This window comes from Medicago sativa, chromosome 1, assembly GCF_051527215.1.
Source record: "Medicago sativa cultivar Bolivia chromosome 1, Bolivia_mono, whole genome shotgun sequence".
Lineage (NCBI taxonomy): Eukaryota > Viridiplantae > Streptophyta > Magnoliopsida > Fabales > Fabaceae > Medicago > Medicago sativa.
This window is the reverse complement of record NC_140749.1, coordinates 58,121,855-58,139,566: the sequence shown is the minus strand read 5'-3', so window position 1 is coordinate 58,139,566 and position 17,712 is coordinate 58,121,855. Positions and strand designations below refer to the sequence as shown.

The 17,712-nt window shown below is 33.8% G+C and overlaps 1 protein-coding gene across 2 annotated transcripts; it reads right to left on the bottom strand.

Annotated features, from left to right (window-relative positions):
• Nucleotides 1-1,971: 1,971 nt before the first annotated feature.
• LOC146955757 (uncharacterized) lies at nucleotides 1,972-15,588 on the bottom strand. Of its 2 annotated transcripts, none has more exons than XM_085723585.1 (16): nucleotides 15,390-15,588; nucleotides 13,773-14,234; nucleotides 13,097-13,232; nucleotides 12,894-12,946; nucleotides 12,632-12,722; nucleotides 10,215-11,236; nucleotides 8,828-8,953; nucleotides 7,798-7,870; nucleotides 6,752-6,797; nucleotides 6,544-6,616; nucleotides 5,464-5,529; nucleotides 3,825-3,902; nucleotides 3,569-3,741; nucleotides 3,259-3,305; nucleotides 2,582-2,822; nucleotides 1,972-2,493 (listed from the first exon to the last, which is right to left on the bottom strand). In XM_085723585.1, the coding sequence occupies exons 2-16, from the start codon at nucleotides 14,093-14,095 to the stop codon at nucleotides 2,135-2,137; spliced, it is 2,907 nt and encodes a 968-aa protein (XP_085579711.1). In that variant the 5' UTR covers nucleotides 14,096-14,234; nucleotides 15,390-15,588; the 3' UTR covers nucleotides 1,972-2,134. The 2 variants fall into 2 exon arrangements, with proteins under 2 accessions (XP_085579711.1, XP_085579716.1); XM_085723590.1 differs by having other exon boundaries at nucleotides 12,637-12,722; nucleotides 15,390-15,517.
• Nucleotides 15,589-17,712: the final 2,124 nt, after the last annotated feature.

Sequence of the window (17,712 nt, the reverse complement as noted above, 5' to 3'; positions counted from 1 at the left end):
CGAGGCACGACTATTGTTAAAGTTTGAGATAATGAGATGTTTGTGTAGAATGTACTTCTAATGAAATTATGGTTAAAATTCATATTGGTTCCACTAATGTGAATCTTATATATGTTTGGTATGACTGATGTGAATTATAACCAATCAAAAATAGTGTATTGTAAAATGCGTTATCGAATGTGTTGAATATTATTTATGCTTCTGTAAAAAAAACATTATTTATACCAGTTGAATGACGTACTCTATTAAATATTGTTATTATATATGTTTTACTTTAGTGTGTTTAAACACAAAATCAAGAGGAGATAAACAATTCTTATTCAAGGAATAGACAAGCCAATTAAGTCACAACAATCTACCCGTCAATTGTACCACACACATTGAAGACAATAAGCAAGCCAATACCCAATCTCAAAGGGATGGTGATATAAAACAAACACGAATTAGTGCCAACCAAATAAGCTAGCCCTACCATGCAAAAGTGGCATTTTGATATGTAATCAAGTGAAGACCGACATCTTTGCAAAAAAGTGGCCTTCAGATCTAATTCCATCTCCAATTTTAATAATGCCAAACAATTTAATTTCTCCCATATATTAAGAGTCACATGCAATAGAATGCATGCAAATAAAATAAAACAAAGATGGGAATTATTCTTCATAATTTAATTAAGTTTGGTGGAGATCATAGATACAAGAGAGTATTTGCCCAACATAGACAAATTAAGCAAATTTGACCACCTTAAAAGTCACCATATTCTTAAATCAACGAGACAATAACCATGTGATTCTACAATTTTATGTCTCTCGAGTCTTTTTCTTTTTGCAGTAAAAAAAAAGAGTCCTTTTCTTTTTTTCATGAAAATATAAGAAAACATTCACTTCAAAAGCAGAAAAAACAAACTCACGTGTAAGAGTCTTGAATATTCTTTATTTCAGTCTCGAGCTAGCATCTTTTGCTCTCCTCTCCAGTCCATTGTATAAATACTATTATCTTGAAATACACAAAAAAAAAAAAGAGAGAGAAAGAATTTTTGGAGTGGCAGCTAAATTTAGTTTTTTAAAAAAAAAGAAGATAAAGTCAAATAAATCCCGCTAGTTCACGTCGAGATCAATATATCTACATTTTTGACGTGGAAGGAGAACACCATTCATCTTACAGTGAAGAGTGACTTAGATCATGATGGACATGATTACTTAAAATTGCAAATTTAATGGGACGTTTATTACTTTGGTTAGACGTATTCAAAACTTGAGTTTGAGTTGGACAATCAAAATTAACCATATTTGACGTGTAGATCCGTATCCATATAATAAGATGGGTAGTCAATTATCCGTTTATTATACCCGTTTAGCTACCCACCCCGTGTCCGTGACGGATTTTACCCACGGGTATCCGTGAGCATGGGTATTTTTGCCACCCCTAGTGTAGACCACAAAAGTGTAATCAATAGTATTTTTCATAGAAATAGTATTTTTGCTTATTTCGATGATCCTCAATACAGAAGACAGAATTCAGGAATTACTAAATATAGAACTATAGGAATTCATTTCGTTTTTCAAAAAGAAGATTTCATTGAGTATCGAGGAATCAAAGAATTAAAGCAAGACTAACTTTTCCTAAAAAAAAAAACTAAACTCCAAACTACTTGAATTAATTAACAACCATTGGTGTCTTAAGATGATATTGAAATGTTGTACTACTTACTCAATGGTTTCAAATATAAACAAATTTAACTTTTTTATTGTATTTAATAATGTCATTCCTAAAATAATTCCAAATTAAATAAGTTTTATGTTTAATGACTTATTTTTCATATAATAAGTTCCTACAAAGAGTAGTTTTGAAAGTGTAGATTTTTTAACAATATCAAGAAAATTGATCACATTTAATTAAAGTTTTTATTTTGGTCAAGACGTATAATTAAAAGTTTTTAACAATTATGAAGTTAAATAAAAATAAAAATTCTAATAGAGGGAATTTTTTTTTTTGGTCAATACCAGAGGATAATAAGTTTTTACAGATTGACTAGTCACTATTGACTACGATTTTAACTTGAGTGATGTCTGATCTATATTTACATATTCACATCTAAGGCAACTCAAGACCTAAAATTTACGTGGATAAAACGCTATCATCTCTTCAAGGCCATTTTCTTATCAATATTAGAGTAAACAATTTCCTGACAACGTACAAGTCCATTAGCTCCCCCAAAGCACAACCATCTCTCACTACCCTTGTTAATGTTCCATCTCACTTTATGCAATGCTGCCATCTTAGGAGGAAAGACTTCGGGAGTAGTCCCAGAATCCGGCTTTTCATTATCAACTCCGGGAGTATTTGTCGGTGCACCATCTCTACAAGCAAGAGCTGTGCTTTCAGCTGGTTTTTTCTTTCTGCTACAGCTCAGTTTTGGTCTTTTGGTTTGCTCCCGAGAAGACAATGCTTCCTCAGATACAGATTCCAAACCCATATTATCACCATCACAAAGAGCTGCAACAAATTGAAGATTGGATGAATATTCTCAAAAAATAACGACAGTTGATCATATTAGAATCACATCATAATTAGCAAGGCTGACCTAAAATCTGACAATCATCAGTAGAAGCTTTTATCATTTGATTAAACGCAATTCTGCTTTTGGATAATAAGTCTCGGAAAGATTCTGAATATCTGCCTCTTTCTTGCAGCTTCAATGGGAAAGGAGAGTTTGATACTGGAGTGTTGACAATGATAGTTGATTCCTCTTCAGTCACTGATCCACATAGAAAGAATGGAAGTCGATTGTGCGAATGATCAGTCTCCACTGATTTAGTTGTTAGCTGAATACATAAAACAAACTCATAGTCATAATTATTTTTATTCTGGGATGGATTGGTGGAGAAAATTCATGTACCTAATCAAGGATTCTGTTACAACTACAAATTTGAGGAATATATGAAGCAACTAAACGAAAACTGGAGTCCTCTCAAATTCATACCAAGGCAAAAGATCCACGTCTCACAGTTTTAAAAGAAAATGAGGGATATCAGTCACTGATAGATAACTGTCGTAAGTTAAGTACCTCATTGAGTCATTTCTTTTAAGGGCTCACTGTCATTTATTTTGTATTTCTTAATTCATGTCAAAATAATAGAGTTCAACTTAAAACAGTGGTATGCAAGGGTTGAAATCTTGACTATCATATAAAGTTCTAATACCACGCCAGAAGAGGTGCTGGTAATTGCAAGTATATCTCCAACAAAATGCTACTCTTACCTGAAAACGGACAGCAGCACCATCTGCACCACAATATGCAACCATGCCTGACATGTTATTATAGAACAGGTCATTTAGATGGTTAAGTAACAGTAATGTGCTGTTTAAGTAGCTCATTATGATATTCAGACAACTTAATATATATCATTACTAGATAGCTTGTTTACTGAGCAAAACTAACAGATGCTTTACGCCACACCGTATTTTTCATAGTATGCAACTTGCAAGTTTATCTAAACCCAGTTTTTTCTAAAAGAAACAAGATCCATTTTGATAACATCACAGAAGTAATGCATACCGAAAACAGTACCTGTTATCGGTGACACTTGAACACTCCAAATGGCATAAGATGAATACGTAGTACCATGCAACCAAGGTTGTTTCTTTCCAGTGTATATCGTTCCGGTGACAGGGAGATCATTTGCAGCCTTCGCCAAGCTAATGGTTTTCATTGTTCCATCCTCAAAACACATAATGATACAGCTACAAAAGCATAAACAAAATAACTCAGTTAACTATAACAACGAGCTCAGACATCATATGATCCAGTTAAAATCATGGATTACCTTGGCTTTGACTGCCAATCCAGACTGTAAATGATTCTCTGGGAAGGTTGGAGAAGCCTCAGAGGACGAAATGGATTACTACAAATAAATTTCCATCATGATGCAAACCATTGGAAACAAGTTTAACAGCCTCTAAGGCTGAAGGTACAAATATAAATTAAGAGATACTAATAGTTGTAATTTCTAATCAAGGAGACAGCAAAGCTAACAAAGACATGCGCATATAGATAATACAAAGAAATATTGACTCTCCAGTTGACTCATTCGCAATGCTTACATTAAGAATGCAAATGAATTGAGAGTAAATTCAAGAGGATGCAATATTAAAGAAGACATATGTATGCTTATATTTGTATATACAAGTCAAGTTTACCAGCTAAAGGTTCATGGAGAGAACATTATTTGCATGTAGAATGTAAATAGCCACTTCACAAAAAGATAAAAACAAAGAAAAAGTGCTAAGCAATTTAGCTGGGTTCTGCAGTCAACAAAAACTCTAAATACCTACTACTACTTTTCCTTAGCAGTAAAATACATTCTAAAACCAAATAAAAGCAATTCTGATCACAGGTCAAATGCAACAAAAAAGTGATTTGAAGTAGGAAAAAACATTTTTTCCAGCAGCACAGACAAAAAATAAAAGTGCCATCAGTTTTAAATTTGCAATAAGCTATTTTCAGCAGCAGTAGTAATGTTACACAGAACATGCTTAGAACCAAATGTTGTCAGAACTCAGAGCATTCAGGTTATCCTGCTATTATTAGTCCTGTTGTTAGTCTATTATTACCCTTTTTAAAGACATATGACCGACATTTTGATTTTCTAGATCACTTAATGTTGTTGGGTTGGGTTTTTAGCTGGTTCCAAGTGAATGAAGAGATGGCAAGAGTGAGGGTCCACATTCTGGATCTACATTCAGAGATATATGCACAGCATACCAATTTTGCTGGTCCACCCAACAAGTTGGTTGTTAGCAAGGGTTTTTGGGAGATAAACTAAGATACTTTAAGTCTCCAATCTATATACAAAGAGAACTCCAAAGGTAACTAACTTAACATGACAAAGCCATCCTTAACAACCATATTTTTTTGAAGGGCCATCCTTAACAACCATGTTCTTTTTCAAATTTAAATATAAATATAAATCTACACCATAATTAAAGGAAACTCCAAGACTAGTTAATAAATTTGGTTGGAGATTTTTCTGTTACAAGATTACCTTTAACAACACAAATCTTTCCCAAATTTAAACTCAAAACATACAACAGAAATTTTTGTTTAAACTAAAATTTAGATAAGTTTAGATAACATTGATATTATAAAACTGAAGTTGAATAAAGTTAAAACAAATATATTATACAAGAAAACATAATAAATATACATAGAACAATGCTTAATAAAAAAAGCGTATAGACGGGCACATCAATGCTTGTCTTTCTGCTAGTATAACACTACTGAGAAAAACTCAAGTCCCGCACTGGATAGATATGATTCTTGACAAGAATTTCTAAAGAGAGGCAATCCTCACCTTACAAGCCGGTTTTGTAAGGATGAGTTAGGCCCAAATTTCAACAAATACAAAGATATTGTAAGAAAATACCTATCGTTCAAAAAGAAATAAGGAAAAAAAAAAAACTCACCGTAGGTCCCAAAACTTGAGGCCTTCATGTCCTGCGGTTACTATTAAGTTAGAAGTCTCTGGATCACTGAAACATTATAACAAAAAACCAAATACTATTAAACATTTCAAAGGTAAGAGGATCGTCAAAGGATGTAAATATAGCTCATTTCAGATGTAAGATATTTGTCGGTGTAATAAACCAATGCCTTGTTTATTGAAGTAATCTTCATAAAAACAAGGGTGCGTGTCTACACAATGAAAAGAAAATTGCAGCCTTGCAAACCATGTCTGAACACAAATGATGCTAGTTTTATTATTACTGAAAGAGTTTGATTAAAGAAAGAAGACAGTTAGTTAGAATTGATTCCTAGCATAATAGTCAATCTCCACAGTGATTTCAAAAGCGCGCACACACACACAATAAAGAAATAAGTTAAATAAATCATCTGGAGGAATTAAATAGATTAGGTTTTAGCTGCAGTATCTATTAGAGTTCTTCTTATTTACCAATGAATTTGATGAGGGAACGCAGAAGTGAAAATCGTATACATATATAAAAACATATCTTTAAATAGACACTACATTTGATTCTTAAAGATGTACTTTAAGAGCAACATATTGTTAAACCTCTTATTAGAGAACAAATATAAATTATAGCAGTTATGGTCAGTAATGTTTTTATTTTTATGGCTTGGTTACTGTTTTTACTTGTAATAATTGTCAGCTATGTTGTTTGCCTTTAGGAATAAATAGAGAGAGGAAAGGGGAAAGTGATTATTGGGTAACTATTCAGGGGTTATGGGGGGGAGAGAATAAGCTCTCTAATTTTTGGAATGGAGAGACCAAGGCTCTCAAATTTCTTTAAGGAAACTGTTGTATCTATTCTATCTTTGATTTTCCTTTAATCTATCTCTTGCAATTATACAAACCAGATTTCCCTTTTTAAATATGAATATATTTTGGCCACTGTTAAACAGAATTATTCAATAAAAGTCAGTATTCAATTCAGTTTCCTAATTATGACTATCAGTTTCTAACACACACTCAGTTAGATCATTCACATCAGTCTTTTGGCTGAGAAGGTTAAATTATCACTAACCCTTCAAAAGGAGCCCATGCAACTGTTCTAATAGGAACGGTATCCCCACCGAAACAAAGTATAGGCTTTGTATCTGCAGATAAACAACTGAGTCAATGGACAATAGTTTATCACTCATATGTAGTAAATTTATTTCCCAGCACAGCTCCCTTCCTTAGCAACCCCAACTAGATAAACGTAAGAACACGTTGGGTAGCAAAATTATTACCATCACATTTAGATGAAGAATTTGTAGAGAATTTCCACAGAGCAACCTACATATAAAACAATTTATTTTAGTAACATAGATTGTTTAAAAAGATTACAGATGACAATATACTGATATATTAAGAGTAATGATACAGCGAAACATAACAGATTTAAGATACAGAATTATTACATAAAGGTGTAGGAAAAAAGATAAACTTTTTTTGACACACAGATGTATGTATTATATGATTATTAAAACGATGAACCAACCAACAACTAAGCCTTTTCCAACTACATGAGGTCAGCTACATGGATCACTTGACGCCATAATATGCTGTCAGGTATTGAGTTCAAAGATAGATCATTTATCACCAAACCTCTCTTAAATGATTGGCCTATAGTTTGTTTCGAACTTCCATTGTCTCTTAAGCTGTCTCCCATCTAGTCAACCCCTCTTACTAATGCTTCTAGTGGGCTTTTCCTCACATGCCCAAACCATCTAAGACTAGTAGACTACCATTTTCCATATAATGGAGAACAATTCGGTGCCTCTATTACTTCAGAAATTTTGTGGTAGTAGAAGTAATCTTGATATTTTGAGTTCAAAGAAATGTCAGTCCTTCATTAAAAAGTTCAATGGAATAACTCTTCCACCGTTTCTTGATATTTTGGTCTTTGACCATGACGTTTTCCCTCATCACCTTTTAAAGCACCTCACCCTATAGCTCCCTTAGACCACTCCGCTTTTATACAATATAAGATAAGATGCTCCTTTCTCGAAAATAAGTGTTAGATATAGTAAAATCAAAAGCTGCAGCCAAATCAAAGACAAATTCTATATTTACTTCCCTACAGAACCCATTGACAACATGATACCCACTGGATGCCCTACACAGATAACCATTTATGATTTATATCACTTAGGAAATCTCACTTTGACTAAACCTATCTTACAAAAATTTTACCTAGTGTTGCTCCTCTATTCCATATTACTAAAGCAAGGTAAATTTCATTTAAGAAAGGAAAAGAAGGCATAAATTGGATAACATTAGGTGCAAATTATACCGTTCCATCATGGCAGCCAGCAAGTAAATAATCATGAGGGGGAGTAACTGACCACTCCACTGTCAGTGGAATGCTGTGAAACAAAAGAACATAGTAAATTAAACAACATAGCCAGTCTATAAAAACATATATTAAAAAGCATTGTGTACAACACATTCTTCAGTTGCATGAATTTAACAACCAGAAGACAAGTTGTCAATAACACGAATTACAAGCCACCTTTTTTAAGTGATTCTAATTTTTAACATTAATGGTGGGCAGAGGATTATAAACAGAAAATTCAATTCAGTAAGGCAGAGACGGAGATCTAAATATTGCGATTTCTTTTAAAATTGATGTTTTTAAGTTTTCCTGGCCAAAAAATTTAAATAAAACTGACATTTTTTTCAGTAATCATTTGCAGCACACAACTCATGAAACGCACAATTGTTGACAATCTTTTTTTTTTTTACTCAAGGGCTATAGATCAATATATATAGCATTATATAAATTTAACATTCTTGCAAAGTACCATTTCTACAAAGTATTCTTATTTTTCTAAGCAGCACAGTAGAGTGTTCTATATAGAACTTTTCTAATTCAGTGCCAAGCCATAACAAGCCCTATTATGCAGGTCCACTGTTTTTTACAAGCATAATGCATTAGCATTATAATATTTGTGAATTCTCTCTATTGATACACTTGGCCTATTAATTTGTGTTCCAATGTCTATTACAAATTTGTTATACATAATTATAAAACAAACATCAACAATGTGTTCGTGAATTCTTTTTCTTCAAAGATTTGTTGAAAAGAAGGAACCTCTCAATGCATTGGTGGAATATGCGGTCGTGTAACTGGAGATCACAGGTTTGAGCCATCTAATCGACTTCTTAAAAATGCAAGATAAGGCTACCTACAAAAGACCCGTAATGGATCCAACCCTTTCCTTAACCCCACTATGGCAGCAGCTCTATGTTTTTTCATTTTAATTTGTTCAAAAACGTAGATGGGTTTAATGTCCGTTATAGTTAGAATAGAGGAAAATTACCTCTGTAAGCTGCCACGTTTCAACATTGAGCATTTGAATACAGGCTCCAATTTTATAAAACGAGGATCTGTGCCCTCCTTCTGCGTATAAACTGCTCTCAGTGCATGAGGAAGAGGAACCTCCCACCTGCAATTGATACAAGTATAATGAAGCAACAACAAAAGTCATCCACGTCATAAGCTCCTCAAAATCACAGATAGTAATAAAAGGAAATTGCTTTTGTTGAGAATAACCAATCACTGAAATTTTAATGAACAAATTAACAATTTATCAATGGCAGTGCTATGATGGGGACTTGGAGATTATGGGGTGCCTAGGTACCAAATCAAGTAGTATGAGATACTAGTGGAGCACTTAAGCAGCTTGGTTCACCCCCACTAATAGCTAGCTTCTAAAGGAGGGTTTCCAAAGTGCTTGGGTGCTTATCAGTAGTTGTAGGTGGGGGAGGAAAGGGGATGAATATTATTTTGGATCTGTGAGAGAGGGGTATCTTTCACTGACAAGTCGGATCTTTGTAACTTGTAGGGATTTCTTCTGATTGAAAAATCATTGCAATCTGTCGTTTGAGGTACCATTGTGGGTTACTGGAAACATTCTATTTTCAAACAGAATTTTGTGCAGCAGGCAATCAGAAATTTGTCGCTAAATGTCTGCATTTTGTGCAGATAAGAAGAAGAAAAATAAACCATGAATTTGACGAATAAAAACATTGAACTGACTATTGCAACTATTCTAACAGTAAAATGACCATTGCAACCATTTCAACGGCAAACATAAAACCTAGTTGAATCTACATGAAAAGAATCGGTTGTGACTATTGCAACTATTTACTTGCTGGTACAATTCAATTTCAGCTTTAACATAACAATAAGCTATGTAATTTTACTTACAGCATAGGTACCTGGACAACAATTGGAATACACCAAAGATAACTAGCTTAATCAACTACATAATTTATTCAAAAAAAAAAAAAACTACATTATAATCTTAAATCTTCTAAGTTTAATTTATCATAACATTGACCTGGGTTTACTTTATGATAAGCATTGGTCTGAGAAAAACTTCTTATGTTCCATAGGCTGTGTCACATTTTATTCAAAATATACCAACTGTCAACCCTAATTGTCTATTGAAGTAGTTGTCTTTTGTCCATTATGTCTTATTCAACTTTTCAGGAGAGGTCGTTATGTCAGAGACACACAGTCAACATAGTATAACGATTAGAACAATATTTACTTAAAATATCCAAATTTCAAATACCTCAAATCTAATAAAGATGATAGTTCATAGCAACATATAAACACAACAACAAAAATAAAAAGAAATCATTCAAGTATCACCAAGAACATGAAACAGAAAATGGAGAATAAGGCCCAAAACATCTTACACTTCCAGAGATCCATTGCCCAACAAGACAGCAAGATATCCCATTCGATGCTTGCATGAGGAATCAAGATTGCTAAGAGGCCTCCATTTGACATCCCATGCCACCTTTCCATTATGAGCTAGGCATGACACAACTCTAGGCAATGCTACATTTTGTGGAATGGGACAAGTAGATGCTTGAGGTTCCAATACAGGGCTACCATGTGGTTGATGATTTGCCTCATTCTCACACTGAATCAATAATGGCCTACTTGTATCTGGGCTACAACTTCTTTCCCTATGATTAATATCCAACCTACTTCTTGCAACAAGAGTTTCTGAATCGTATGCAGAAGCAGCTTTCTTGGCATTCTTTCCCTTTGTATTCGGAGCAGCTTTCTTAGCATTCTTTCCCTTTGTATTCGCAGCAGCTTTCTTGGCATTCTTTCCCTTTGTATTAGAAAATTGTTGTGAATGATGTTCATCAGAACTGCCAGGAACTACATCTGGAGAAATAAATTCAGCTGAATCTGGAAGTTGAACAGTAAGAGGAACAAATTGGTTCTCACAATTTGGATCACTCACTGTTCCATCTTTTGAATTCTTTTTGGGTCTTCCTTTAGGCCTTTTTTTACTCTTGTATGTAATACGAAGTATTTCTTCATTGTTTTCATTATTCCCATTTGAGACACTACCAGATGCTATGTACTTGGTCCCACAATTTGTACTATCCACTGCTATTACAGTTGGATTCTTTTTTGGTCTTCCTCTTTTTCTCTTGTTTGTAATAGGAGATATTGCTTCGTTGTTTTCAGTAGGATTCTTTCTAGGCCTTCCTCTAGGCCTCTTTATTTCTATCGATTTGTCATTTGTGCACGTGTCTTTTTTAGGTTTTTTTCCCTTCTTCCCGGGGAGATATGATACTTCTTCGCTGTGTTCCCTGATATTAAGAAGACACCATATTTGCACGGCACCTCTGCCAGTAAGTGAGGCACCCATTTTGTGATAAGATGAACCAGGCGGATGAGCAGCAACAGCAATGAACTAAACCAAGTATCAGAAAGAAGGTCATTTAAGTACAACAGTCGCAGAAAATGAAAATTATTTCCTACTTCCAAGTCTGGAACAAAGGTAAGTGCATCATTTTACTACATATATGAATATAGGTGCAGACACACAATTAGAAAGCAGACCACAAAACTATCCAAATAGGTATATGTATGGAGTAGGTAGTATGTAGAGCATTGCAGAATTTTAAAATAAATTTGTTAATCTTGCTGCTATGTAATCATGACATCGTTTTACCAGTGTCTCCATCATAATTAACAAAAGGATTTAGGTAAGCCAGGTGGTAATTTAACATGGTGTCAACTAGCTATTAGGCTGAGTCCATGACATCTGACATTTGGCATACAGAAAATGGTGAGGAAGATAGTACTGATATGAAAACTCAGTTTTCTACTTAAGCAAAAAAAGTGAACGACAAAAAGGAATTACCCACATCACAGGGGATAATAGCAGCAACAGTGATGCTATACCACTATAACGTGGTGGAATTTGGACAAACCGCAATTGTTCCCCGGTATACTATTTAGTACAAAATGCTATCAAATAGCGACTATAGTGGCGATATAGTACTATTGCTGAGAGGAATTTTAACAATCCACTATCTGAGATTGACAACACTGTCAAACAACTTTATAATGACTCCTAAATCATTTCTAGTGATAAACCATTTAAATCTAAATCCTTTTAACAGTTTGGAATAAAAAATTTCTAGATCTCTCTACCTCTCAATACATGTCCAAACCACCTAAGGCAGTGTTTTTCCATTTTTTCAAAAATATGTGCTACCCAAACTTTCTCTTTAACGCATTCATTGATTTACAGATCTTACAATTGTGTGATAAAATTCTCTTAAAATTGAGAAGTAATTTTCGATCACAAAGCAGGCTGAAGCCCCTTTGCATCTCACCCACTTGAATCCTTTAGGTTAATTTCGCTCTGTTTCATTGTTATTTGTTTCATGGATCCAAAATTCTTAAATTGTGTTGAATTTGGTATGCTATGGTCTACAATTTCCACTTCTATTCTACAATTATGTGCCCCTTGCTTATAATATATGCCGTACACTATGTTTTACTGCTACTTCTACTCACACATTCGGAAAATTCATTGTTAAATGAGCAATCACCCTTAACTCTTAAAAGAACAATACGCTGGTATGCCATATACTATGTGCCCCTTACCTCACCATCAAACTTCAAATAAAATCTCCCTCAACGTATGAAACATCACACTCAGAACCATGAAAAAGACAGAATTGACTGTTTATATTGCATTCAAACTTCAAAGACTTCCCAAAGAAGCAACAAAACAATATAAAGAACTAATATTAAATGTTCAATATATGTCTAAAACAAAGACAAAACGAAGTACCTCACATTTAATTGAACAATCAGGCTCCCCATGCATCCTAGGACACCAATCTAATGCCCATACAGAACCTCCAACATTCATCACAAAGTCTCTGCTCCAACAAAGTGTTTAGCCAAGTTAAACAATAATCAGCGACAAAATACTTAACTTATCAGCAAGTTAAAAAATAAGTGTTACGCGAAAAATAATACAAACAAAAACTAAACTCCATAGAAATGTCATTGAATAAACCACGACAAAATAAGTTAATATCAAACCATACTTGGATTCTTGAGGTTTGGCATCCCCAAGTTGCTCCTCCTTTTGCATATTATGCTGAAAAGAACACACACAATGATAATGTCTAGAAAGTCTAGTTATCACTAATTTATAACTTAAACCTAAAAGCAAAATATATACTTAATATACTATAACTTCATGCCTGGCAAACAATTAAATTAGAGTAAAATATAGGAGGACTTGTACCTTAGGAACAGTGGCAGATGAAAACTGAGGTAAGTTTATGTCATCTTTGATATCATTTCTCTCATAACACTCAGAGCTCCCAATTCCGTAAGTAAACCTAATGCTTTTAGATGGATATTTAAAATCCTTCCATTCTCTGCACATTTAATGGTCAACCAAAAAAAGAAATTAAGGGGTTGTTTGGAAACTTCTAAAAACTATATAGTCAATATATTGAAGATATGTTTTAATCTCACGAAACCCAACTTAAAGATTCGGTTCATAAAAAAGAAACAATTTCAAAGTTGATTTTATTTTAATCCAACTTTCCCTTCCCTCTTCAAGTAAATATTTGATTGGATAGACATAATTGTAGGAACCACTTAGTCATTCAATGATTATTAGAGACACTCATGTAACTCAACTGTAGAATATAGTAGACCTTACATAGACTAGCACTGCCTTATAACCAACTCAAAGAGTTGGTTAGGATTGATTAGGCGATAGTGATACAAACTGAGGTTACATGATATATATCATAGTTGTCAATCCAGAGCATCATAGCTGATACATATTCAACGATAATACAACCAAATCGTATTGCTCAAGAACAAAACACATTTGCCATTTCTTCACAACAGATTAACAGCAACAAATTCAAAAAACTCATGAAACAATTAGTTCTTTACAATCATACCTTAAAAAAGTGACGGAAGAAAACATTCTCTTGATCTCGCTTTGCTCAACAGCAGTGTTGCGTTCTTCTTCCCCACAGAGTTTGGCAATGGTGTCCATGTCTTCAAAGAAATTCTCGACAGAGATATCAAACAAAGAAACCTTAGGGTTAGCACCACTGCTGGTACTACCACCACCACCTTCATCATTTGCCGCTGTAGCAGAATCATCAGCAACTCTTTCGCTCTCTTTATTTGCCTTCGTCTTTTTCTTCTTTTTCTTCTTCTTTTTCTCTTTGATATTAAATAGTGTGGCAATAGTTAGGTTCTCATTTTCCTCTTCCATTACTCTCTTGTTTGCAATTGCAGGTGAACTTCAAAAAATCCCAGAACTGATATTCAAACCCTGGACAAGCTAAAACCCTGTTCTGTTGATAAACAACGCCTTAATCCCTTTTGTGAAAGGTAAATGCCCTTTACTTTACCTAGGTGGACAATTTCAAATAAATTAATTAGCAATTTTCTCAAATATTATTCACGCACCCAACCTCTATAAGCAGTTAGACAAAATTAACTGAAAAATAATTTTAGGCCCACCAATAAATTAATTCATAATATTTGAGGGGGCAATACAATTGAATTTAAACTTTGTATAGTGAATGTAGCACTTAACAGTTAAAGCAGAACATGAAGAAACAACGATCTGAATCTTAAAGTGATACTTGAAAACCAAAACAACAGTATGAACATATACAAAATAAAGACCGTACAATTATCAGAAGAGTTCCATGACGATCTCAAATATCTAAAAACATTAATGCTAGTGATAAAAAAAAAAGCCATCAAAAGAGAATAGCATATGTCATATTGATGCTAGATTTCACATCACCATCCACACAAGCAACTAATGTTGACCGAGAAGTTGCAGATCTGGAAGGTATGCAAGAAGAGAGCAGCCAAAAGCAGCAAAGATTAAAATGTGAAGTCCACGGAAAAATAATTTAATCACTCATTCAAGAGGAGGCATTGCCACTTGAACTTAACCATTGCAATTATCAAGTTATCAATCACAGGGACCAGTTTACAAGGTGAAAATAGAATGCTGAGTTCTATTTAAATGAGCAGAAAATAGAAAATTCTAGAGAAATTAGCAAACAACCGGACCAATAAGGCAGATGAAACCCATGTCCGAAGATTAATGATTTCAATGAGCTAAGAAAGACATCTCAGAAAAATTAACTGAAATAATTTTAGGCCCACTAATATGTTAATTCATAATTTTAGTAACCTAATTATAATATGAAGGGACAATAAAATTGAATTTAAACTTAGTATATTGGATGTAGCACTTTACAGTTGAAAGCACAACAAGAAAAAACAAAAATTTCATTTTAAAAGTGATACTTGAAAACCATAACAACAATATGAACATAACACAATAAACACCATACAATCAGCATGATTATGAGAGAAGTTCCAAGAGGATCTCAATAGCCACAGATATAAATGCTAATGATAATCAAGCAAATCAAAATAAAATATTATATGCCGTTAATGCTAGATTTCACATGACCATCCACATAAGCAGGAAGAGAGCAACCAAAAGCAGCAAAGATACTTCAAATGTGAGAAGCCGTTACCTGCTACTGCGACTGCGACGACAACGCTCGGAATTTTCTCAAGTTCACTTGATTAACCTAAAATGCAATTTCATGTCATTATGTAGCTTCAACAAATCGTATAACTAAAATCAGATGTTAAAAAATAGCCTAAATCAAGTTCAGCTTTGAAATTAAAACAATAAACGTAAATCCCCAAAAGTAAAGCATTGATCTCAACGTCAACAACAAAAACAATAAAAAGTAAAAAGGGGCAAAAAACCCTAATTTGTTCGAAATCAAAATACCATCAATAACATTTTGGGATGTGCACATATTTCTTGATTGAATTTAATTTGATGTAAGCAAATTAGGGTTTTGGTGTGAACTGCTCTTTTCAGAAAAGAAAAATAAGAAATAAGGATTTGACGGGGCAAAATTTATTTGTGTAGCTTTTATTCTCAACTAATGTTTTCGCCCGTGCATCGCATAGGATACATGTTGGATACAAACATAGTCTATAGCTTCTTTTTTTTGGTCAAGTAGCCTAGTGGCTAGAGCTCACACATTTTAAATGTGGAGAAGTGGGGTGTCCGGGGTTCAAATCGCGGCCCCTGCATATAATATGCAATATCCCAACCAACTGAGCTAAGCTCACGGGGATAAACATAGTCTATAGTTTATTGTAGGCTTAAATGAACTTTTAATTCCCCTATCTGTAGAAAAATGTAATTAAAAAGGGGAATATGTCCCTTGATTAGTGATTAATGATGAGTATATCACAATTTGCATCCATTAGATTTTAAATGACTTCATTCTTAGCTCTGTGAAAAAAGAGTAGTTAAATATGATGTTTGTTGTGCACAAGTCCTAGCTCAGCTGACAAAAATGCCGAAATTGCTACGTTGGATGATGTCACCGGAGTTCTAACTAGGGATGGGCAAAGTTCAGTTCAGACCCAAAACTGTGTCCGAACTGAACTGAACTGGTTTTCAGTTTGTTTGAACTGAACTGAACTACAATGGAACAGTACAGACCAAACTGAACTGGTACTTCAAAATGGTGAACTGTTTCGTTTAAAAAAAAACTGAACTGAATCAATGTTAACTTAAATGGTTTTTTTCCAGTTCTGTTTGAACTCTTACAATATTCTTTGAACTGAACTGTTAACAGGAACAAACAGTTTTTCCTACAAGCAATCCAAACAATTTTTACTAAAATATCTTGACAAAAATCTCCAAAATGAATTAAGAGTTTGAATAAGAACTATTTAAGATCAATGTTGACATTGATTCAATGTTGCCAGCAGCATTACACATAAGTAAACCAACATCATAAATTAAGATCAAATCACTATATAACCAAAAAAAAAGAAGCAAATCTGATAAGCTGCAAGCATAATCAACAAAGAGGTAATTCCTCTAAGTTTCTCTATGGTCTCTGCAATTTTACTAGGAATAGGACCAGACAATTCATTACTACTCAAATCCAAAACAACAAGTTTCTCTGAGAACACAAGCCTTGAATATATTATACAACCTTTCCCATCCAAGGTAGGAGTGCCAGAAGAACTAAACAAGTTTATAATCCAAATTAGTGAAAAATCACTGTTACCATAGAGGAAAACAATCATAGTGAAAAATTAACAAACACAGTGAACACAAACATTTCATATTTCGACTTGATACAAAACTGATCCTAATATTATCAATCATTTTACTTGGAGGCTTTCCAATTAAATTAACAAACAAACGCAGTGGACAAAGTAGCATATTTTACTAGCATATGAATATAATCCAGAAGTGAACAAACAAAGTCATAAAACCATCACATATTCACAATTTAATTTAGTACAGTTTCACACATAATATAAAAATTCAAAGAATATCGAAATGCAATGCATGAAATTGAATGAACCAATTTAGCATTTGAAATGGAAGAAATTTGTGAACGAACCTTCAATTGAAATTACCAGAGAGAGAAGCGCCGAGGAGCATCAAATCTCATCTCATCGCGGTTGACGGTGTCGCCGCTGTTGTTGGTTGCGGAAGAAGGAGGTGTTCCGTCACGGCGTCGCTTCGGATTTAAAACTGCTTTTTACCGATTCTTTACACGACTAAACCCTTACACTGTGTTTGGTTTGGTTGAAATAAGAGAAAGAGAAAGAGATTGAAGAGAAAGGTTAACCTTCTTCTGTTTGGTTTGAAGAGAAAGAAGAAAGAGAGAAAGCGCATAGAAAGTGATTCTTTTTACAATTTTACGCCTTTACCCCTGTCTTCTTCATCAATTTCGCTGCACATCTCGAAATTGCGAACTAACTCAGCACATTTTCTTTTTGACAGTCAACTCAGTATTTTTTTTTTTC

Coding starts and splice junctions, on each gene's coding strand:
- LOC146955757 (XM_085723585.1), bottom strand. CDS start 14,095: ATGGAAGAGGAAAATGAGAACCTAACTATTGCCACACTATTTAATATC. Junction 11,237..12,631: donor ATTGTTCAATTAAATGTGAG/GTACTTCGTTTT, acceptor TACTTGGTTTAG/TTCATTGCTGTTGCTGCTCA. Junction 3,306..3,568: donor TCAAGTGTCACCGATAACAG/GTACTGTTTTCG, acceptor ATAACATGTCAG/GCATGGTTGCATATTGTGGT.